Source organism: Aythya ferina, assembly GCF_964211825.1.
Source record: "Aythya ferina genome assembly, chromosome: 8".
Taxonomy (NCBI): domain Eukaryota; kingdom Metazoa; phylum Chordata; class Aves; order Anseriformes; family Anatidae; genus Aythya; species Aythya ferina.
This window is the reverse complement of record NC_140304.1, coordinates 6958717-6983137: the sequence shown is the minus strand read 5'-3', so window position 1 is coordinate 6983137 and position 24421 is coordinate 6958717. Positions and strand designations below refer to the sequence as shown.

The 24421-nt window shown below is 42.5% G+C and overlaps 1 protein-coding gene across 3 annotated transcripts in view; it reads left to right on the top strand.

Annotated features, from left to right (window-relative positions):
* VAV3 (vav guanine nucleotide exchange factor 3) overlaps positions 1–24421 on the top strand; it is a 162470-nt gene that overhangs the window by 7280 nt on the left and 130769 nt on the right. For 2 of the 3 annotated variants that reach the window (XM_084527441.1, XM_084527440.1), the window contains exon 2: positions 19412–19528. In XM_084527441.1, the coding sequence (XP_084383567.1) occupies positions 19412–19528 (117 nt within the window). Of the gene's footprint in view, positions 1–18433; positions 18467–19411; positions 19529–24421 lie in introns of those variants that run through there. The other variant, XM_084527442.1, reaches the window with a different exon arrangement.

Below are 24421 nucleotides of genomic sequence, written 5' to 3'. Positions count from 1 at the left end.
TTCACTTTCTTTTAGTGGTTTACCCTCTGGACAGAGTGAGGTGGTATTTCAGGTTGCATAGTGTACTTCTGAACTGGCAATTGCTTATTTAAAAAAAATTTTTTTTGAACAATCCTGTTGAGCTTTGATTTCCCACCTATTTCTCCTCTTGTCTTGCTTGTTGTGGGTCACTCCCAGGTTTTGGGAAGCTTGGCATGAAGTTACAGTGCTGGGCCTTGCCCAGGGAGCTTGCTGGGGATGGATGTCCTCACAGGGCTGGCTGTTCCAGGGTGTTCCTAGGGCATTTTAAGAAGTAGAGGCTACGTTCAGATATCAGGTGGGCTCTGACAGCTGTGTAGATGTCAGGAGATGTGATGGAGGCTGGGAGCCCTGAATGGGGCTCACCTGAGCCATTTTTGAGCTCTGCCTGGTCCCCCTTATGTCCTGCTGTGCTTTGTGTCCACCAGAAAGATGTGAACTGATGTCAGTTGCTGCAGGCAGCCATGAGCAAGTTATTCAGGGCCCGTGCTCAGTCGCGTTGCTGCTGTGCCCGGCAGCACTGCCTACGGTGGCGTGTTTCCTGTGGGCTGTGCCGAGGCCACAAGACTTCACCATGAAGTACTCTGAGCAGGTGGCAGCCTTTGTGAAAGCTGAGGTTTGACTCCACACTTCTTCCCTGCAGCGTCTTTGGGTGGTACTGCTGGTGAGATGGGCTCTGCCTTACGGCGTGCCGGCACCTACAGGCTGCAGGATTCACCAAGTGTTATGGAAGCGGCTCCAGTAATCCTGCTGTAATGCCTCTGTGCTTGTATCAGTCCTGTAGGTTCCCCTTCCTGCAGAAGACCCTTCTAAGTTGATTGGCAGAGATGAAAGCCTTCGATGAGGACCTGAGCAGACGTAAGGGGAGAGGGCACGGGCAGAGGCAGGAGCAGCCGAGCCGTGCTCCTGTGCCGGGCATCACCCAGAGCAGCAGCCTGGAGAGAGCCTCGGATCTGGCCCTGCCGAGCCATAATTGAGCAGCTTCGCAGACCCCTGGGAAATCTGGTTAATTTATATGATCTATGGCTGCTTCTCTGAGAATTTAGGCTTCTGTAGCTCATAAGCCCCATAGTGCATCATGATGTTTCAAGGGCACAAAGCGTTAGCAATAGTAAATGGAACATGACTTGCTGCCTAGTGTTAGAAATATTTATTAAGGAATAAAAAAGCGCTCTTGCAGTTCTGTGTGGGATTCCCAATTACAACAGCATAGGATTCCTGGATTTTTTTAAAGAAATGGTAAGTTGTTTGCCTTCTCCGAATGAGAGAAATATAAGAAAATAGCTGCTAAAAACAAAACAAACAAACCATCACACAACTGAAACGAGGAGTGCGTTTTGTACTGTTCTCCCTTAGCACCCCTTGATAGGCATGGGCTGGGAGGAGTAGGGCCTTTTTCTATCAGCAGCGTAATGATGGCCATGAAATCGTGTGGCCTGGGGTTAGCGGTGACCGAAGGGTGAAATGTTCCCCTTTAGGGCACAGCTGGTGTGCGGTAGGGTTTTTCTTGCACACCCACTGATGGTGGCTGCCGGTAGTTAAGGTCTTGGTCTTTCCATCTCAGACCTCGGTTGCCATTTCTGTGCTGTGGGAGTTCAGGCCTGGGGAATTGTTCCCAAAAATTTTTGTTTGGAAATCCAGCTCCTGGGTGATGCATCATCTTAATTCTAGCAAGGAGTCGTGGTTTCGTTTCATGTTGTCTGTGAAACCCGTAGTGGAGCAGTTCTGCAAGAAAATTAAACCTCAGAAGGTTTTGCAGGAATGTCATCCCTGAGAGATGTTCTCTAAGCTATTTGGAAAAGAAATGCAGTACTCAGTTTTTCCTGTTTCACGCTGAGTATCATTAGAGTTTGACCTTAAAATTCAGTGTTTCAGTGAAGTCACGTTGAAGTTTGCACTTGAACATGCCTTTCATCTTGATCTGAAATAGCAGATTTTGAAGTGTTAGGATTACTGTAGGATATTTCATTTCCCTGTCAGCTCTGCTAGTGATAACCTCTCCTCAATTTGCCTTGCTTTTCACGTTTTTCTCCGTTGACTCAGGCGGCTTGATCTCACTTATTGGAACCGGGTGCCCTGGCTGCTCTGTGATTACTAAGAGGCATTGCTCCGACAGGTCTGGTTGCTTTAGGGGGGGGATTTTTCCTTTCCTCTTGTCTCTGCTTCTCCCTCACTTTGAGTCATCTCAGTCCTGCAGCTTGTTCTGCTCCCTCCGCCCTTGTGCTGGGCTGGTGCCTTCACCTCCTTCATTTGCCTTGCCCCCACCCGCCTGGGTGTTTTCTCGTCTCTCCGGTGCATCTGTTTCCTCTTTAGCTTCTTTCCTGATGCTTTTTCTTCCTTTCAGCTGGTTTCCCTGCCCTGTTGTCCTGCTGGCCTCATCTCCTCGCAGATCCTCCAAAACCTGTTTCCTGCGTCCCCTCCGGATGCCGCTTCCCGCGTGGCTGCCGGGTGGGAGGGCTCGTGGCGGAGCCGAGCTCCTCTGTGAGCACAGGCGGGGTGTCCAACACACCAACACCAGGCCATACTTGAACAGAAGTCCCACGTTAGGCTGTTTGCAATGACTTTTCAGCGATTAGTTTTCATAAATGGTGATAACTGGTAAAAGGAGAGCTATTTTCAACATTGCTGCTTCCTTCCCGTTGCAGCCAGAGGCTCCACCACGTGAGTGCGTCCCCAAAATTGCTTCGTTTTTCCCACTTGCTCCAGACAATGGGGCAGAGCACTCCAGTGGGGGGTGATGAGGATGGAAGCCGGGGCTGGGAGTCTGCAAGGTGAATCGGGCACTGCTGCTGGGAGCTGCTCTTCCTGAAGGCAGCACCACGTGGCTTCTGCCGTCCCACCACGCTCGGGAGGTTTGTGCCACTGCAGCAGTGCTTGGGTCTTTTTTTTTTTTTCTGGGTTTGTGTCCTGAGGAAGCAGTTGGGGCTGGGAACGATGGTTATTTTTAACCACTTTTCTTTTTTCAGATTGATTTTCTGTGTTGCTTGCAAGGCAGAAATTGCCAGTCCTGCTGGCCGGCATGCTCATCGCTCAGCTCTCGTGTTGGGCATCCATCTCCAGGGTTTCTTTTCCTTTCCCAGTAAGCTCTACTCACTCTTCAGGTGCTGGTAGAGGTGACAATTTTAGTTCTGCTTCCCAGGTTGGAGCTGAGAGCACTATTTGGAAAAATAAACAATAGAAAATAGTTTGAGAACTTTAATTGGCCTCCCTCTGGCTGAGGACTTTCTGAGCTGTCAAAGGATTTCCAACAGGGTGGTGTCCCTGAGGGATTACCTCGATGACTAATGGTAACTGTAAATCAGTAAACGGAGAAATCAGGTTAGATGGAAAGTTAAAAATAACTTCATTGGAGATCACTTAGAAGCTATATTCCGACCTCCGTTTGTTTCTTCAGGTTCGAAGCTTTTGTAGTAGTGATTTTTAACTGGGGAAGTTCCTTTAAAAATTGAAGTACTCTTTAATTTAATCCTGTTAGTTCCCAGCCATTATCGTGTCTCTGTAGTCACTTACCGATGTGTTTAGTCTCATAAGTTTCCGCCTGTGCATAAAGGCAGTGATGATGCTAATTGCCTTGTCTTGGGGGGATGCTATCGTGCGTGTCATCTACACTTTGACCTGTTCCACTGAATTCCTGATGCTGCTTCTGTGGGGTTTTCTCGGGTTTTCTGTCGAATACCCTTTTTCCTGTCTACAGAATGTTAAGAGTTGGCTATGAATTCATGAAGGTGTTTCTGTGCTTTGGGAAGTAACGCTGCACCTCGGCCTGTGCCTGAGCCTTTTGTGAAATAACGTCGATTTCAAGGTTGCTTATGTTCACAGGCAGAAGTAAACTGAAGAACTCGAGTGACTGCAGATGCGCTGTAGAGGTGCATCATTACCAGATACATGGTAGGTCTGCCCAGCAGACAGACTGGGCAGTAACCTGACTTGGTGAAACAGACCTGGAGGTAGGACGATGCATTTGTTTACTGGTTCTCTGCAGGTGTCAAAAAGAAACCAGAAATCAGCCACAGTGGCAAGGCATACAGGTGTTAACAGGGAACATCATTTGAATCAGAAGATGTAAGACTTGCTCTCTACTCTAGAGTTTGGATTGCCCTCAACTACTCACTTTCATAGCTCTGCTCTCAAGTAGCAGTCATGCTAATTGATCTCCCTATAGGTGTGCTTTGAATGTTTCTCCAAGTCTTTAATAGGTTTAAAACTATTTCCTGCTACATAGGTCTTGTGATTCACAAAAAAGAAGTGCAATCATCTAGTGTTACATTTACTGTATTATTGCTTACATAGGCTGATAAATATTACCCCTACAATCCAATTGTTGTTTTAACTTGTGTTTTTGGTTTAAAAAAAAAAAAAGTGTGAGAAGTTGCATGTCCTAGCTGTGGTAATGCTGCTGAAAATGGATGGGTGGATAAGAACTGCATGGACACTTTGTAAGCCCCCTGTTATCCTTAGAATAACTTTCCTGGTGAATTACAGAGAATGGACTTAGAGTAAATTCAGTTAGCTCATTGCTGGCAGTGTGTAACTTGACTGGGGTTCAGCATGTGAGGTGAACTTGTTTCCTTGAGCTGCAAAGGTTTTTAGAGCCTGCGGGAGAGCTTGCCAAGGAGACGTACCGAGATGCTGCGGCTTGTGACGGAGCCGCTGAGCCTGGGGTGTGCATCTCGAGCTGGGTTCTGGTAGACTCGTGAGTCACGTTTGGAGATCAGTCAGCACGGTCAGTTGTGTGTGGCACAGCACTGAGTCACAGCCTTGTGAGTTTCCAGTCCTTGGTGTAGAAAATACCCACGTGGCTGCCCCTATGGCTTCACTTAGAAATGAATGAGTGGTATAAATGTTCAATAACTAAGCTATATACTTCAGGTCCCTACCCTATTTTTGCCTTGTTTAAAAAAAATAATAAAAAAAGAGCTGATGTGCTCTTTCTTAAACAGACATTCAGAAGTAACACGTAACTGTTACAAATGGAGAAAGGCTAGTTTCTGAAAAAACACACACATCAATTGGGATTTCAATAAAAACTATGATACAGCCACAGAACTAGCTGCAAGGGTCTATTCTAATTGTCTCGCCTCTTCACTGCCCGTGTTTCACATAGCCTCACTCCTGATTCATTCAAAACGATGTTACTAAATCACTTTTCTGTCTCGTTGTTCACACTGTTTTCTTCACCAAACAGACAGGTTTGTTGCTACAAGGACTCCTCGCTGCTGCCCTGCTTATCTGGCTTCAGAGGGGAGAATTGGCCTTGCAGTTTTATCATGTCCACAGGTCTGAAAATAACTCTTACTCTCTCCCCTGTGCCGAGAACTATCTCCATACAGAGGCAGAGGAAAATCTGTCCTTGTTATAAATTCCCAGTTCCAAACTACCAATGCATTGATTTTGGCATTCTTTCTAATCTCCACCTGCTTGGTTGGCTCACCAACCTATCGTGCCTTTCAGAGGACAGGAGCTGGTCCAGGACCGTGCTGTATTTTATTTACTTTTTCTTCTATTTTGCTGACTAGTCTGTAGAATAGAACAACACCAAACAATCAGTTGCAAGCTTAGGCTTTCTGGACATTGTTATAGCTTAGCTCCAGTACTTGTTTTTAGTGTTAGATAAAAAGCAAACATCCGAAGGAATCACTTGTGTTTAAGTGATGTTCTGGTAGGCACTTAGTGAAGTGGTGCTGTTCAGAGGTCTGAAAGTATGTTACAGCAGCTGCTTGTATTGGATTTGAATGTGTTCTTTTGTGTAATAGCTAAAGAAAAAAACACACAAAACTGCCTACAGCTTGCAGGCAGGCAAATGCTTTCACTGACTCTACAATATGTTGCTGTGTTTTCCTTTTTGTATGCATCAGTGCCAAAACTAGTTACAGATTACGGCTCATGCAAACATTTTTTTAGCCATGACAAGAGTGATTGTTGGTTTTTGTGTGGTTCTGTGCAAATATGCAGTGTCTGCTCTGATTTTAGTGTGCTTTTTAAACTTAATTTTATTGATGTTATTAAGTTCAGGATGATGGGGATGCTTCTGGTTTAAAAAAAAAAAAAAGTTGATTTCTGCATCCTCCAAGCATATGTTGCTGCTAAAATAGTAAGTGGATTTGTTCTATCCATATAAGTGCCTTATGATTTTAATAGGCTTAATTAACTGAGTGCAGTAGGCAGGGTTCAGCCCCTTCGCCAGGTTCCTCAGAGCAGCAGCACGCTGCAAAGCGATTTCCTACAGTAGCACTTCTCAGCTCCCCTCTGAGCGAGAAGGCTTCCAGCACCCGTCTGTGTATTCTGTGTAAACTGGAGGGAGAAAAATATAGGAAACTAAGGGCAAGCGTTTATGCAGGCCTTCATTCGGGGATGGAGAATACCTACTGCAGGTGTTCCTGAGGATGTCTCAGGAACTTGATTTTTGGGAGGTCACCAGGACACCTGCAGCGACCGGGAGCCATTCAGCGGGAAGTCAATAGCTTGGAGGCTGGGATGGGTTCTGCAAATTGCTTTAGGGTGATCCTTAGCACAGTTCACCATCCCGTGACCCTGCAAGTACTGTGGCAGAACTCAAAGTGTGCTGTACATCTGTAACTGGGATTAGGGTTTGGGTGGAGTACTCTGTAGTTCTTCTCCTGAGATGGCTGCATAGCAGGAGTGAAGGCTGTCACTGCAGGCTCCCTGGGCCTACAAGGAATTACTATTACAGTCACATTTGGCATGGAGCAGGGGCAGGTAAAGCAGGCTGCTCGCTGCCACTGATGTGCTCCACTTAAACTCCTGCTGTGGTGTAGCAAAGGGCTTGGGGTGACAGCCCAGGTAACCTTAGAGTGCACTCTGCTGCATGGATTTCGCTATATTTGCCCTGTTTTAGGTGATCTAACACCATTTTGTGCCCTGGAATTTTGATTTCAAATTCTTTGTTTTCATAAATATGCTTCGTCATGAACCCATGCTTGTGGCTGTTTTACTTAGAGATGCTGGACTGCCATCCTTTGAAGAAGCCGTGGGCTGTTCATCAGTGGGTTTCGAAGGCTGCTGCCAGCGTGGTTCAGCCCTGAGATCAGATGGGCCGCATGCGGAAGTGACGGTTGAATTTCCATGACCATTCACCCGTTTGCTGCTGCTGAGATTATCACAGCTGCTAATTCATCGTAGTGAAGTAGGTGTTTACGTGATTGATACATCTCCCACACAAGTTTGGGCTGCTTCAGTGATGCCTTTCACTTTGGCAGGCAGCTGGCGTAAGTTAAGCGGAGGCAGCCTGTTGGACAGCAGAGACCTCTGCCAGGACTTGGCTGAAGCATCTTACGCCAGGTTTACCTCTCGCTGCTTACCAGCATACTGAAGGAAGGAAACCTGCTGCTGGTTCGTAAGGGGTCAGCATATTTTAAGCTGATTTTGTGATTGAATGTTGCCAATGGTAGAATTTGATCTAAACTTTATCAGTTCTTGCATGATAACTACTTTATATATATATATATATATATATATATATATATAAATAAATTATATTTCACTTGGAATTCCTGAATTAAGAGGTTCACGTGTCACTGAAGAAGCAGAGCACAGTTTACGTAACACTGGCTGGATTTGAGAGTGACTCCACATGAAGAACACGGGTATAAATGCATTAGTTTCTACATTGTTAACGTCATATTTTAATTGACTTCTCTCGTTTTCTGGAAGCAGAGAACTATGAATGTGTTTGTGTCCTGTTTATGTCAATATCACAAGAACTGCAGCTGTGGACCAAACCACTGTTTTGTCTCGCTTGGTATCTTGTGATCATCTGGACCTGATTCTTCAGAGCAATAATCTGTTTTGGTAGACATCTGTGGAGGATGTAGCACCCCAGGGTTTTTGCAAAATGCATTTGTAGCAGCTTGTTTTGTGCCCAAAACATTCATTATGCTATTATGCATCATGGCCCATTATGCCACTGCAGTCTCCTGCTTAACCCGCAGCGTGCCTGCGTTGTGCAGTTGTGGCCTCCTGCTTTAACAAGGGCATAACTCCACGGGAGCGGGGTGGAGAAGGGCAGCAGGGGTTCTGAAGGTATGAAATGCTTTCTGGTGAGGAACAGCTCAATAGAGAAGGAAGGTTTTTCTTCAGCTTTGAGAAGTATCAAGGTAAGAGGAGATCATGATGGATGTCTGAGGGAGGAAAGAGAAAACTGTTTGTTGTCCCTTCCAGTATGGAAGGGGGGATCCAGTGGAAGCAGTAGTTAGCAAGTTCAAAACAAGCACTGGGAGATGCTTCTTCAGCAAACAGAGGTAGAATGTGTGGTCTGCTGGATCTTTCCTTTTTAGACTTCGGGTTGTGTGGTCTATGTAATGGCTTTTAAGTATTTCGGAAAAGCTCTCTCATTAACACTGCAAGTGTCTCTTAATGCTCGTCGGAGGTAATGCAGTACTATAAATGATCAGATCGAATAAGTCAGAAATCGCCCAAATGCCTTCTGTCCTCTGGAAGACTTTCTGTGGTGTTTTAAGATAAAGTATCAGAGTTTTAGATTACTGTAATTATTTATGGAATAGATGGTATTATACATTTTTCCTCAGCGTAGGTTGAAATAAATATGTAATTTACTTAAATATCTGTGTTTCTGTAGTTATTGCAGGCCATAAAGGTGACAAGGCCTGCCTGAGAACGTGTTCTGGGAGGCAGAGTGCGCTGGTTAACCACATGGGCTGCGTGCAGGGTGTGCTGCAGTCTGGTTGATGAAGAAAATGAATTGGTGTGCAGTATTTCTGCTTTTAAAACCACTTTACCTGTCTGCGTTATCTCAAGACGTTCGATGTAGAGTCTTACTGCCTCAGGCTTCCCGCTTTCCTGGTGCGATCAATTCAGCCTCGTCAGGTGTACGCTGACCCTGGCAGCAAGTTCTGCATTTGCTTGAGCTGTTGGGCTGTGGCATCCCCTAACGAGAGGGGACGGACAGTCCTGCACCTCCACTCGCTGGGGAAATGGCAGGGCAGGCTGCAAGTAAACACAGGCTTGAGCTTGGTTCCCGTCTTGGTTCAAGGCTGGGTGTTGAGGCACTGGTACGGCACAGTGATGCTCAGTGTCCCTGCTGGGGGCAGAACCACAGCTGGAGCGTTTGGTGAATGAAGGCCACTGGTCTGCAGTCTTCTCATCTCACTAGAGAGTGGGAAGATTGGACGCATCTGGTGCCCATTGCTCTACTTGAAAAGCGTGTGTGAATCTGGGAATAGGAAAGCAGACTGGATTTGCTTTTAATAGATAACGCATTGCTACTGGGAAATGCTCAACTGCAATGCACGAGGTAATAGAGATTGCAGAAGGATCAGAACCACTCAGCCTGCTAAGTACAATGGTCAATATGTTAAAGCTCCAGAGAACATCACACAGGTGTACAAATGCAGTCAGTTTACTTAGTGAACACTGAGTTTTCACCTCCAATCCTGTAAGTTCACTGCTGGAATTTGTTTCTCAGAGATGCCTATTCCCATGGGTTTGTGGTTTGGGCTTCTGGACGTAGCTGTTCCACTTACGGGGCTGGCAGTCCGTGAAGTGCTCCCTGAGTATGTCAGAAAAGCCTGTCCTTGCTACAGAGAGCAGTAATACACTGCAAACCTGAAATGCCACACTAGCAAAAATAGAGCAGTGGATTCCTAAAATAGAGGACAGCCATGCTCGTTTTGGGGCATTTGTAGAGAGCTGTACTACACCTTTAAGGTCTGGCTGGGAATTGATCCCATTATCACAAGAGCTTGGAAAAGCAATTCAAGAAAACACTGTATTTGACAAATCTCATGCCTTAACATGATTGACAGTGAGAATGTTGTTCTTCTGTATTGAAAGTCATAGAATATGAGCTTATGGGATCCGCCAGTAAGAAATGGAAGAGGGTAGGAGTTCTTTGGATTAGGTTCACCTCAAATAGACGCGCTCTAACTTAGGGAAGGTTGTTCAGTTGGGTCAAATTTCCGTGACCGATTCAGTATTGACAGTTTGAGACCTTTCAAAATAAATGTTGAATCCATCATGTATAAAGTTTGGAAACAGTACTTAAGAGAGCACAAGCAAGTACATGCTAATTTTAAAAATTACTTAACAAACAAACAAACAAAAAAACCCACCTATACCTTGAGCCTTTCCAAAGGAATTTTGGTGGCTGAGATCCAGGTCTGGCCTTGTAGGCATGTCCAGGACAGGGGGCCACAACTTAATCCCTAAAAGTAGACCCAATTCGGATGATGAGTTGAGTTGAACGAGGATGATTCTTAGGAGTGTGGAAAGGCATAGATAGGTAAAGGGATTATTTTTTTGTAATGAAGCTGAAGTTAAGTGTAGATTTTCTTTGTGAATTCTGGGTGGGGACTTCTATATGAAAATCTTTTGCCACACCTTCTCAGGGCTTCTCACACCCCAAATTAATTTCCCTTCCACAAATAGAGGCAAAAAACCTCTTCTCGTGTTGTTATACTAATGCCAGAGACTTGTAAAAACAAAACAGTCATGAATAAAAGATATGAAGATGCAACAGAAACAGTATCTCAGTGTGCCAGGCCAGCAGTATGAAATGTGTTGGGGGCTCTCTTTACCCTCAGTGTGAAGATCTGTACTTCATACTGAGCTGTAAGCTTTTTCATGAGTTGTGTGGATTTTTTTTATTTTTTTTTTTAATCATGAAAACATTGGTGGCAATTTGTTTGAGATGTTCCATCTGTTTTGCAGTTTTCCCATTTCAGGTAGGCTGTAGGTGACATATGTTTCTTCAACGAAGCTGAAAAGTGAATGATCAGAAACCTCATGTTAGAACCCAAAAAAAGGCATCTTAGCAGAAAGTAAGCGCCCTTTGCAGTTCTGCCTCCACCAGAAGTGTTTTCCATGGCACGGTTTGAAATAAAATTCCCAGCACAGTGACCGCTATCTCACTGACAATGGCAGTTTTATAAATAGGTTTGCCTGAAGCATTTTAACACCAAAAAGTTAACATGCTGTTCCCTTATGTTAGGCTTTTATTTATTTTTTTTCTCCCGTGGTTTAATTATTAGAGTCAAATCTCTTATACAGTGGGAACAACCAACCACTTCACTCATTTTTTTTTTTTTTTTCAGTCTGTTTTGATTTCTTTTTTAACCTTTGTTTTCAGTGTGGCTCTTCCTTTCCTGTTCCTTTTCCTGTGGTACTCTCTTCATTTCCTTGCTGCTGTTTTTCTCCTATTCCTGTTCTTCTCAGGACAGTTCCGTGTTTCCTTTGTATTCCTGCCTTTTGGATTTGTTCATATAACACCGAGATACTTAGAGGAAGACATCTTAGGGATGCAGCTTCAGGACATTAGACGGATAGGGCTAGTCACTTGGAAAGGTAACTGAGCACAGAAAGCCCCTAGCTAACTGGTGTGCTTTGCATACTTAATACAGTATTCTAATTACTGCTCTTTTTGACAAGATACTGCGGGATAGACTTGTTAAGTCTTGCTAGCAGGGCGCAAAGGGCTCCCCCAAAATTGTTCTTTGCAACAGGATGCTGTCCTGAGCTCCCACCCCTGCCTCTCGCTAATTACACTGATTACTTGGGGAATTCCTGTACGTAGGGCTCTATGCTCAACAAATTGCTCTCTGCTTAGTGACTGTGTGCTTTCCCCAAGCTCTGTTATATTCCTCACCTTGCAACGGGCAAAAGAAAAGGCTTCTTTCTTCCCCCAGCCTGGTGATGCCTGTTCCAGTGTATGTGGTGGGACGTGGAAACTGTTGGCTGAATGGGATTCCGTGACCGTTTACTAGAAGTTGCCAATTTCATGGCTTGTAGGAGAGCTTGATTTAAAAAGCACAGATAATTTAAATGCTTCTTTGGCCTTGCTTTCAATCGGTGCTGTAGTGCCAGCATAGCTGAGGACAGAGTCAGGAGTACAAGTCCTGATTTTTTTTTTTTTTTTTTCCTGACCTCCCTTCACCCCATATCAGTACGAACAAAAGCTCAGCATCCTTTGTGCTTCCTCAGCTTTTTCAAGTTTCAATTTCCATTTTCCTTCTTTGAAGCACAGAGAAGAGCAAATGTACATTAAAAAAAAAAAAAATCCTCCATACTCAAGCCAAAATGCAATAGACACAATTGAATAGTAGTCAGTTAGGAATTTTAAGGAGAGCTTTGCCATGAATATTTAATTACTACATTAACTGGGCAAATAAAGAACATGCTATTAATATTCATACTGTGTTAGCAGTGGTTCAAAGGAATTTAATATGTTTTATAGTTCATACAGCATCCTGTGTGTTGTGTAGGCCTTCAAAGAAAGCCTGCATCCAGTAAGGAGTAATGCTACAGATCTCCCTAGCTGCTCTGCCTGTAGGATTTCACACTGAAGCATCCTCTCCAAATTAAGGAATGCCTGCTGTTCTCTGCAAAGCACAACTCTAAGCAAAATTCTTCACCGTTACGTCGTGGCACCAGTCCTGCATGTTCTGCAACCCAGAAAATGATTCCTGCCTTAAGTGGCTATGTGAGCAGCTAACGCACAGGCTGTAAGCAGCTGAGATGCTGCTAACGAGCCTGCCTCTTCCAGAACTCGGTGTGCTGATTCCTGCAGCCTTATTAGCGTGTCTGCTTTGTAACAGAAATAAAAATATTTCTGAACAGTCCCTTCTGGAGGATGAAGGTTAGGAGTATTTAATACTTGGCTCGTTTGCTCCTGTTTACAGCTTTAAAAATATCGAATATCTGAACGATGGAGATGGTTTGCAAATCAAGAGGCCAAATGCAGAACTTAAAATTGAATTCCTTTGGTGTGAGTTGTGTGTTCTTCCTGTGTTTGTTGTTTTTCTTTTTTTTTTTAAAGGTCATTTACAAGTTAATATTTTATCTAAGAGTCAGAGTAATACTCACTTGTGGTTTTGTCACACTCAAACCCAAGAAGCTCATGAGATGACCTTTTAGTTTTCATTAGCGTACTGAAAGTAGGAGCACTCATCCTCTCCCATTGACATGGTCTTCACATTCCTTACGGCCCTGTGTATCACCTGCCTCAGCAGGACTTCAGCTCTAAAAGATCTGTGCAAGAAAAGTTGCACACAGACAATACAAATGTTAAACCTCTGTTCGTGACTTTAATATTGCTTTTCCTTCTTGCTGGCTCAGGAGAAGACATTAATAGATGCTGAATTAAGACTTCATCATTGGGTCTGTACTTCATTCACTGAGAATCCTTACAGCTATTTTTACTGCATATAGTGATAATTACCCCTGTTGGCAGAGCAGAACTAATCTAATCTGCTTTGGCTGCTGAAATCCGTGAAGGAGCCAGGAATGATTTCTGTGATGAATTGTTAACCCTGAGCATGCAGTTCTGCCAGTATCACAGCGGGCCACTGCTTTGTCTGAGTACCCAGTCATCGGATGGTGACAATGGTTTTAAAAAAAAAAAAAAGACATTTAATAGAGGTATAGCGTGCAGCTGTTTCGGTAACCCTGCTTTTGGGATGGGTCTGTCAGATGGCATCTGCTGGGAGACTGTCCAGCCTGGCTTGCAAAGAGCCTTTGCTATCAAAGATCAAATCTAGCTGTAAGTACCCAGTTTTCTTCCTTTATTGGATACGGCTGAAAGAATTTTACTTTCTCTGTATATTCTCTGCAACAGGGTGGAAATAAAAATGAGATCTTTCTAGTTAATCTTTTCTCATCAGCATCCCCAAAAGTGGGCAGGAAAGGTGAGGAGCCTGTGCTCTGCGCTAAGCGCTGGGGTCTGGGAAGGGCATGGAGGTGTTCCAGCAGGGGTCTGGTCTGTTCCTCTGCTTTTCTGCTGCCTTCTCTTTTTGCTTAATTCTGCTTTCTCTAAGGCCATAAATAAGGACTGACAAAAAAAAGTCTCCCATCTTCACAAGCCTGTATGTGCTTTCTTGCACGCACCATTAGAATTGCACCAAATCAAAAACCAAAAGAAAAGACTGTTCCTTCTGAGGTGCAGGAGTTGAGGCCACATTTGCTCACCTGATTACTTCCCTTTTATATGCTTGCTTTGAATGTCTGGCCTTTCCTCAGCTGTTTTTGTAACTAATGGTTGCTGTTACCCAAGCTGTTGCCCTTTTGGGCTGCGTGGCTGATGTGGCTGTATAGGCACAGGCCAGTAGCTGCAGCCATGCGGTTCATCACGTAGTGCTGACGGGCTGGAGGGGAAGCGTTCAGAAGCCTCTCTCATTGACAGGCCCTGCTCTTCCCAAAGGAAGAGTGGTAAGGTGGTTTGAGAGGGCGACTGGCTACCCCAAAATCCTCTTCTCCTGTGCTTTTACTTCTTGTCACAGCTCCTACAGGGCCGCTGCTGAGTGACTGTCCGCAGTGCTGGCGGTTACGGGGAGCCTCCTGCAGCCTGCGTAGAGCTGGGACTGCGGCATCACAAGGCCTGCAAAGTGTGGCGATGGAGGGGTAGCTGCGGGATGTCTGGAAGAGTAATGGTGCCTGTTTAAGAAGCAGTGGAATCTAGTTTGCCAGCTTATTTTTAAAAGGAGGGGAAAAAAAACACCTTCCCCCTGACATAGAGTAACAGTGGGCTGCTTTGTATTCCTGGCCGTTTGTAGCCGAGTGCCTCTTCAGGCTGTCTGAGGTGCTCGGACTTCTGTTGGGTCTGTGCTTGGTGTTTGGTCCTGGCTTGTCCTGCATGCTATGAATGGCTGTTGGTACGGGTACAAATATGAGGAAAGCTTGCTTCCTTGCTTATGGCAAAAGCCCTATAATAAAAGGAGAAATAAAGATGAATTTCTGTGTTTTCCACTCTTAGCAATTAAAAAAAGAAGTCGTAAGTGTGGATTAAAATTCTGCCCTCTCTAAATACTTGTCGTTTCTGGACCTGGGTTTTCACTTGCCTGACTGGTGTTGCTATGTTGGAATTTCATATAAATGTCTAATGGCAGAATTTGATCTTCAGAGCTCTTTGTGTTGGTCTCTGAACTCCCTTAGGAATACTTTTAGTACAAAAGGTACATCTGGGTATGAATATGGTCTCTACCAACAGATCTTACTTCCATTGAAGTACTTCATTGCTAAAACATATTTTCTGAGAAATACCTCTACCTCTATAGAAATAGAGGGAATAGGAAATTGATTTTTTTTTCTTTTGCATTTCATGTTTCACTTCATTAGAGGACTGGCTAGAGAAATCAGTCTTCCCTCTGGGCAGCTATAGTCCTGCCTGTGCTTTTTGTGTCTAATAAGTCATTTCTATTCAATTCCCTTTGTAAAGTCTTTCTATACATTTCTGTCAGCACCCATAACCATGCGCTGTGTTGGAAAGCCTGAAATAAATGCTGCTTTTTGTGTCGAGTAGCAAGCGTTACAGTAGCAAACAGCACGCTTTTTCTGTGGAACTAAGTATAATTTGGTTTGCCCACTCTTACCCAATTTAAGGTCTTACAAATACAGTACCAATTACATAAACCATATCTGTTGCTTTTTTTTTTTCTTTTTTCTGGGTGGTAGATTTTTTTTGCAAACTTGTTCTTTGTTTCTTCAGTTCTATACATATTACCTTAATACCTCTTGCAAAATTAAATGCAGTGCAGAGCAGACCAGAGGCCGCTAAAACTCTGATCTGTTGCCTTAAATAACACAAGGGCTTATCAGAGGAGTGGTAACATCTCAGCAGCCCTGACAATGACAACATCACCCGTTTGTAGAAGTGTAAGTACCTGTGTGGTGGCGCACCCAGGGTGCTTTAGAAATATCTTGATAATCTGCACACATTTGGAAAGGAATTTTTTCCCCCTTGTCATATTAAACATATCTCGTGGCAATATTTCTCCAGCCTTGCTGCCAGATGAACATCCATTTCTGTGCAGGGGGTGGTGGGGTTGGCTGGAGCTATCCCCCATTTCCACCTGTTTGCAGGGTCCTGGCCATCCCTATGGATGGTGATTTTTGATGGTGCGTCTCTGTGTGCACTCTTCTCTTGTGCTACACCTGAAGAAGAGACAGACAAGCTTTATTTTTCACTGGTGTACGTGTTTTGGGACTTGTGGCTTGAACCATCCTACTGCAATAATTTTGTTTAGCAATCCACATATTAAGATTCCTAGGTTGTGGTGTCCTAACATAGCAATGAACCCTTTGCAATGAACCCCTTTTTTAAAACAAACAAACAAACAAATAAAAAACCACTTTTTTTATAAGTATGTTTTTAAGTTACCTTCTACTGAAGAGGCACCAGTTCTTGAACTGAAAGACAACATTTCCTGTGGAGGAGACTTTCAGAGATGAGCGATGTCTAGCTCTCCTTGCATCTGTATGAGAACTGCTCGTCATGCCTTTGATCTCCCTGTGGTGTACCAAAGCATAATGTTTTTGTTTGAAAATGAAACACAAAAATGTAGTAGGTATCCAAATATCCTGAGGACTATACATATAAGTGAGAGACTGCAGACTGATGCTGCCTTTTATTGCCAGCGTGAAGGGTTGTATTCTGTAGAGCTTCCTCAGTTTTACGTGTGTGCACTTTTTTTTTTTTTAATTTGGAGGTTTCTTTTACTAATTTGCACTTCTTCATACAATAACCACAGTGATAAAAATCTTTGTTTTCATTGAGAAAATTGTTTCTGTAGATGATTGCAATATAACATTCTGGAAAATTTTCTGAAAGCTTTCTGAACAGTATAATTAAGTGACTTTTGGAAAATATAAGTAGCATATAACATTATATAACATTTGTAAATATTTTATTTTCTCATATGCTTTATTCAAAAATATGTGCATATAATATGAACGTAGCTTTACTAGTCTGAGGTGCATTCAGGTAGCTGCTGTGGTTAGCTTAATAGTTCAGAAATAAGCCTTTCATTTTCAGTTTTGCAAGAGCTAATTGATGGCTCATGAATCATGAGATGCTCAGCTAAACCCACTGAGGTTTCTTTGGACTAGCAGAGGTTGGTCTGTGTTGTCCGGAGGCCTGTTCTGGTGAAGGCACCGTTTGGCACGCTGTAATTGATGATGTGGTCCCATCCCAAGTGCAGGTAGATTTGACAAACGCGCAGTCTGTGGTTTCTGGATCCTACAAGAAATGCAATGTAACTGCCGTGTTGTCTTGGGGTTATTGAATATTAGATTAAAATTATGTCAAGCCTGTTTAACATATGATACATGATAAATGCAATTTGCCACCTAATGAATTGGTGAGTATTGAATATAAGACAAAATGGGGGGGTGGGAGGAGGACTGGAATCTTCTTTGGTTTTTCTGTTAGAACATACCTAAGGATTTCATTTCTTACTTGCAACGTAGGTGCTTTAACATTGCCTAGCCCACTGATTTTAAAGGAAAACTTTATTTCATGTAATTTGCTTTCTCATCTGTCTTCTGTTATAGGAGGCCTGTTAGGGAAACTTGGAGAAGTTTTGCAGGGTGGGAAGAACAAACATTTTGTTTGTGTGTACCTGCTGATGCGTTGAGCACTTCTTAGCTACAATAAAAGGCCAAATGCAGCTCCTGGAAATACCTGTGGTGAATCTAGGTCAGATTTCAGGCCCATGACAGCTCCTGTCCTTCCCTTAACTTTCGGTTTTCTTTAGAGGTAAACAACTTAATACAGCTGTGAGCTTTTTGTTGGGAAATGGCATCGCTAATGATCCTAAATTCAAAAATTTCTAGGTGTTAAAAAGGCAGCTGAGTGTTTTCAGTGAGGAGAGAAATTAGCAGGTGTGAGAACTTCACTGCAAGTAAATCAGTGTTTAGGCTGAATCAGTACTCTGCATGGAGAAACCTCGTAGCCTTTGGCTTGTAAGAACGGTAATAATAACAAAAAGAAAAGGATTGCTGTTCTGTACTCATCCTCTGGCGCTTTCTGACAGGGCTAGGGTGGAAGGAGTGCGATGTCTTGTATCTATTAGCAGGCTGTATCTCCTAACTGTGTAATTGTGACTTGGAAACTGTAATTCGTGTGAAACCAGAGACACTGGTGATACTGACTGAGCAATCTAGGCACGTTTCCTCAAATTTTGGCAGGTGTCACTCAGGCCAGTGTGACTGCAGTGTGCTGACTGGGCAGCCGTGGCCGCAGCCTGGCACCAGCTGCCTGGAGCAGGTGTGGGCCTGAGGATGGCTCTGAGGGGAGCCCGGGCCGAGGTCCCAGCTCTGGTGGCCCTTAAGGCCCTGTGTGGATGTCATCAGTCTCACCAGGGCTCATCCTGCTTGCCTTCCTGTGAGCTCCAGCTCGTGTGGTGATGGCTTCTGTGGAGCTTTGTGGGGAGCTTGGCTGTCGCCTTGTCCTCAGCCCCTGGAGCTGTCCACTCTTTGGGTTTCTCCTGTTGATCGGTGCTTTTACATGTATAATTTCTGAATCGGTCTGATCCACCAGGTGCCCTGCTTTTCCTGTACCTGGTGGGTTAGCTCTGTCTCAGACGTGAAGTCAGGCTCTCTGTTGCGTTGGTGTTTCGTTGTCTCAGGCTGAAGGCAAAGCAGTGACCCGTTTCGTATGACTGAGCAGTCTGGGTACTGCTTTGCACTCCGGATGTGTATGGTTGTGACACTTGTTCTGTATTAATTCCAAAAATACTGTTTTTATGTAAACAATGTGAAGTCACAACTTGCAGCAATGCTATGATCAGTCGTAACGTAAACAATCCACGTGTTACCAATCCACTACAATGTGGAGAGCTCCAGGATCTCCGCTGCAATAGTGAGCTGCTCTATAGGTACCTACCAAATGCATATTCACAGCACAGTGCTGTGTTATTTGAACTGCCATTGCTTATAAATACTGTGTTTTGCTTCGTACTTTACTGCATAGAGGATCTGAAGGACTTGGCAATGACAGCTTTGTAGTGCTAATGCCCTTGTAAACAGACAAAGGGGGAAACAGCCCTTGGTTCAGTACAGAAATCCAGGTGGTTTGAGGATATTACATTTCCAATAAATAAATTGTAGAGTACTTTCAACTGCAAATTTCATCTCCTCTTGTGGTCCACATGGAGAGTGTGTATTCATAATGTCTTTACTGTACTAAATTTGTATGTGTGATCAGTAGACATTCAAACTAGACTTTCACCTTAACAACTGAAGATACTTGATGTGTATGTAGAATAACTTCTTTGTATGAATAGCTTTATTAAGGTATTCATATTTGAAACCCTGCAGTCTTACTTTCGTTCTATATTTTCTTGTCTGTCTAAAACTGAAAAGTAAGTCTGCTTTTAAAGTAACTTGTATCTAGTAGCATATTGCCATTTCTTTGTTTACGTAAAAAGAAAATTCTCCATTCAGAATTTGGTTAACACTTCTGAGTCTGAAGGGAATATTTGACTGAATTATGAAGTTCATAGCATAGTGGAAGTGCTGACTTAAAACAAACCAAACTAAAAATAATTGAGTTCATGCATTTTATAATATATTTGTGACCAAAGAGAGCATACACGTTTCTGATTGATTCACTTCATACTTAGCATTTTTATTTTCTTTCCCCTAGTTTCTTTGCTTGAAGAACATAAGGACCTTCCTTTCAGCATGTTGTGAAATATTTGGGATGAAGAAAAGTGAGCTTTTTGAAGCATTCGATTTGTTTGATGTAAGAGACTTTGGAAAGGTAAGCATTCTTTTATCATTATATCCTGAGTGGCACCCATGTTCTGCTGCTTGAGGATGGAAGACTTTTTTGGTAGATGTGGGGCAGAAATTGTAACTAAGGGATGGGCGTTCACTGGGGGAAGAACCACAGTGGGGAAGAATTAAGAAAGCAGAGGAATTAAATTGAAATTGGAGGTCTAATAAAGAGTAGAGGAAAATCTGTGGTGGAAATTTTTGAAGGTGTGAAAAGTAGAGAGAAATTAAACATGATTGAAAGATGCTGAGTTAAAAGTGGATGTGAAAAGTATGTGAAGATGGCAAAATGTGGGTGAGTACTACGTGGTGAAATCACTTCTGATTTAAAAAAAAAAAAAAAAAAAAAAAGTGGAATCAAACCCTGGGCCTTTTCATTGTAAGACCATGTGATACACAGCATGTTTCTTCTGTCTCAAGCCCTTGAAATTTGTTCATGTATCTTCCCTTGCAATTTTGTTTGCTGCCAGTTGTTTTTTCAAGCTATTGGGTTTTCTAGCCGGCTGTAAAGCTCATGTACAGCTGTGGTAGGTTAATGTGACTATTCTAATTTACACAGCCATAAGTATAGTCTTCTCTAAACCTGTCACTAGTTATTCTATATATATATAAGATTTTTCCAGTATATTGTTCACAGCCTCCCACGTATCTGTTTGATCTGTCGTTGCCAGCATATGTTCAGTTCAACTTCGGTTTCTGCTTTTGAGTCATACGGTATCATTACCCTATTTCCACAGAAAAGGATCTAGAATTTACCTGAGGTAGTAGCAAAAATAGTTATGTATTCAAATTTGTTATATTTCAAGCATTATTTCATTTTTTTTAAGGTATGGTACTTTCACTAACTTTTATGTGCTGCCCTTTTTGTAAGTAGATGCAGAGGTAAATCTGATGTAAGAGTGCTGGCATGAATCAGGGCTGCAGTGTGACTGAGTGTTTGACAAGGCTCAGTGAATAGTATTAACCCAAATATCCTTTTCTGAATCTCTTGTCAGGTTTTTGGTCCTTTTTCATTTTTTTTTTTTTAAACAGATAAAGCTGGTAATCTCACTTGTTACTTCTGGATGTTGAATGTCTTTTGTCATAAATTATATTTAAAATAAAACATTTGTTAAAACGGTCTTTTTACAAATTTAGTACGTTTCTTATTTTAGAAAAAAAAATCCTTTTGTGCAAGTAGCAGAGGAAATAGCTGGTTTTGACTGTCTTTGTGCAGTATCAATGCTTCATTCAGGTATTTAGTAAATCAGATATCTTAACGTTTGCATCAAATCTTTGATGTGTATGCCTAATGTCTTTTATTATTGTAGTTTCTAATTCATTGATTGTTTTCATGTTTCCTGCTACATGAATGTACCCAGCCTGTTTTTCAGCAGTCTGATTTTGAAGAAATATTTTGCAGTACAAATTATTGCTGTATAATTGAATACAAGTAAACAAGTTCTGAATTAAGGCTGAATTTAGCCCAGCACAAATGTTTCTGACACTCTTTACTTGTAGTTGTAACAGAGTTTATTTTAGAACATGTTTTTATGTAAGTAGAATAACTTGTTTAAAACAACAACAACAAAAAACAAGTCTTCCATCCAAGATATTTACCATTTCCAATCCCAAAGTAAAATTAGATCCAGAGACTTGAAGTTGTTCTGCTTCTGCTGCCACAATACAGCTTAAATGGACTTAGTATTCCTGGTACTGTTATTTTAGTATTATGGGTGGTGATGTGCTTGCTTGCAAGCAGTGTTTTTTGTAGTCTTGGCCTGTTCAGTGGCCATTGTCACCTTTCGTGCAGAGCTGCCAGGTAAAACTACAGCAACAAATTTGGAAGACATGGGTCTGTGGGATTCTTTAGCGAGATGAACTGTGTGTGAAGTAACAGCTGCTTGTGCAGAGGTGGAGATGACGAACTGAACAAGCCTGTGCAATCCTTCCAAAAGCTGTGCAGGGCACACCTCTGGGCGCATAATGGCTCTGCTGTTCAGCTGCTGGCATTACATGCTTGTGTGACTGCTTGCATGCAGGTGAAGGTTGCAGTGTGCAACAGGTCTGTTGATCTGTATTTTTTTTACTAGCCTCTGCAATAGCATTATGCTGAGTGAGTTCTATAATTAAAGTTACATGTTTGCACGGTTAGCTTGAGAGCATTTGAAGTGGCATGGGATTTCATTTCTCATAAAGTACCTCTTTGGAAATTCTGATTTGCCATTGCTAGCGTTGGGAATAAGCAAACTTAGTTTTCCAGTTGTTTTTTGCTTCTGAACTTTCCCCTTAATTATTATTTATTCCTGTGAATAACTGCTCAAATGCAGTCCTAAATCTCCAGCTTGCTTGAATTCGAGTTGAATATTGTACGTATACAAAAGGCCAAAAAAGCAGCGCCCCAGATTCTTCCTGCTACTGCATTCAGCTAGCTAACTTTGCTGTTTCTAAAAATAATTCTTCAAACTGCTCTCCCTAAATATGCCCAAAATATGAATGATTACAGGCAAAAACAAACAACATAGGAAGGCTTAGAAAGCCTCTGAGACACGAGTTTCTCAGACTGTTGACCCAAATGGGTGTTGTTTGTGTGATTTCCACAGCCTCTGAAACATCTGAATACCCAGGGAGCCAGACAGGAGCTGTCTTGAGTTGTCAGAAGTTGGCAAGTACTTTTCAGTGCTGAGATGTAAATAAACTGTTGCTGAGGTGATGCGAAGCCTTACATAGTTGGTACTTTTAAAAGTTCCAGTTAAATTTAAGTAGTTTTTTTTTAAAACCCAGACACCTGAGTTTGTGATCTTAGGATAAAATTCTGCTTTATGACAGATTTTAATGAGTAAGCATGCTAACGGGGGGAAGATGAGAAATGTGTCAACTGTAAATGAGCAATATGCTTTCAAGGAACTAAGATTGAAATGGAAAAAACATGCCCTAGTGATCAAAATCATCTGTTATTGAAATATATTTGTCAATTTTTTTTTAAAACAGTGGAGCAAAACCCTGTGCCATGGCGGTAGTAGCTGTATGCTGTCAATATAGTCATAGGCCTCTTACCAGCCTTGGGAAACACTGGTTACAAAATGTTTGATTATAATGGTGAAACTTATATTTAATAGCTCAGGGTAAATGAATTGCTTTCAGATATTATGTCAAAACATACGAAAATTTGACTTGAACTTTGTGCTCTGCTTTGGAGAGACTTTGATCTCTATGATTAGAGTGAAAGAAGGGTGTATGCAGTTACTTTTATGGAAAGCAGGGCTGAAGCAGCAGCATGTACAGAGAGAGGGACAGGTGAAGAAAGAGGGAAGCAGGCAATCCCAGGAGTATGACTTCAGTGCGTAAGTGCTGTGTAAGTATTGGTATCAGCTGTTTCAGCTGTTAAAGGATGAGGGTTTTCTTCTGTTTCAAATCTAGCACAGAATTTCTGCTTTGTAGACTGACAACTTGAAAAAGAGAGGGGATAAATCACATGGAAATGGAAAGGTTCTCAAACCATGCTTTCTGAGCATAAAACCCCCATGTTTTGCCTTCAGTTCTGCATTGTTCATCTGTTCCCACTCAGTCACCTTTCTTTCAGTAAATCTCATTGTTGCTGCATTAAGTTCCTGACGGAGCACGAAATGCCCTCCCACGCATGTGGGGTGCCAGACAGTGTTTTCATTGCAAATTCCATGCTGGAGAGTCATTTTTCACTAGTACAGGGCTGTCAGGTTCTTCCTTTCTACCTGTGTGCCAGAATCAACAACCAAGGTTGGTGCCTGTTCTTTGGGCTCTGAGCCCTGCACGCCCCTCGAACAGTGTCTGCGCTGTTGGGTGTGCCTCAACAAATTGTTGCTATCCCCAATGTCTGAAGGAAATTTCAGACTCATGCGTTGCAGAAATGGGAATTGGGATTAGATTTGGAGCTTGTTGATGTCAATAGGTGCTCGCTGGGCTCAGGAGCAGTGTTTGAAGTCCTGTGGGGAAAAGGCTATCCAGATATTGTCAGAAAAACAACTTTGTTCACTCTGCTTTTAAATAATCGAAGCGGTGTGCCTGTGCATGGTGTTCTGTATGATACAAGTGATCTCATATGAACATAACTTTGTTTTTAATTTTTGAATCCTGTCAGTAAAGAATAAATACACCTCGTTTCAAAATTGGTTAAATAGCAGCAGTGGGGCACTGTAATAGATATCTAGAAATAATAAGTAATAATAATGATTTGAAAAAATCAACAGGATCAGGTATCAGCTCCCACCAATCAAACAAGTACCTAATTTTAAAAAAGCATGTTTAAAAAGGATTTAAGATAGTATCTAGTGTAGCCAGCTCTCCAGTAATGCTTGAAAAGCATGTTTATTTAAAAGAAGAAACTGCTGTGAAAACATTGAACGCATATATTAAGGTCATGTAGTCCGCGATCATTTTCGTCACTCTGTTAGCGCAAAGGAAATCCGGGCAATGATGCAGCAGAAAGTCATGCTGAAGTTGAGGATCCTGGTGTGTTAGTATTCCCTCAGGTTTAACAGATTCCAGGAAGATCAGGCAGATGTGCATGAGATGCACACACCAAAATCAACACAACAAAGAGCAACAGTTGTTATAACAACTTATGTACCTTTCCAGGAAGAGAGAAGAGGAAAAAACTCTTAGGAGATTTTCAGTAAAACTGAGATATTTGAGATCAACTACAGTTGTTTCGCATTTTAAGCTGTGAATTTACAGAGCAAGATAAAAGAGTAAAAATTTTCCAGAGTAAAATTTGAGCACTTCAACAAATAGTCAAAATAAAGCTGCAGAGTGTTGGGAACATGTCAAGGCATAGCGTATTTTTGTAAAGATACTAAAGCCTAGAGTGGGGAAGGAGAAAGGAGCTGGTAAAAATGCAATGGTCATTAAAACCAGAGGTTTG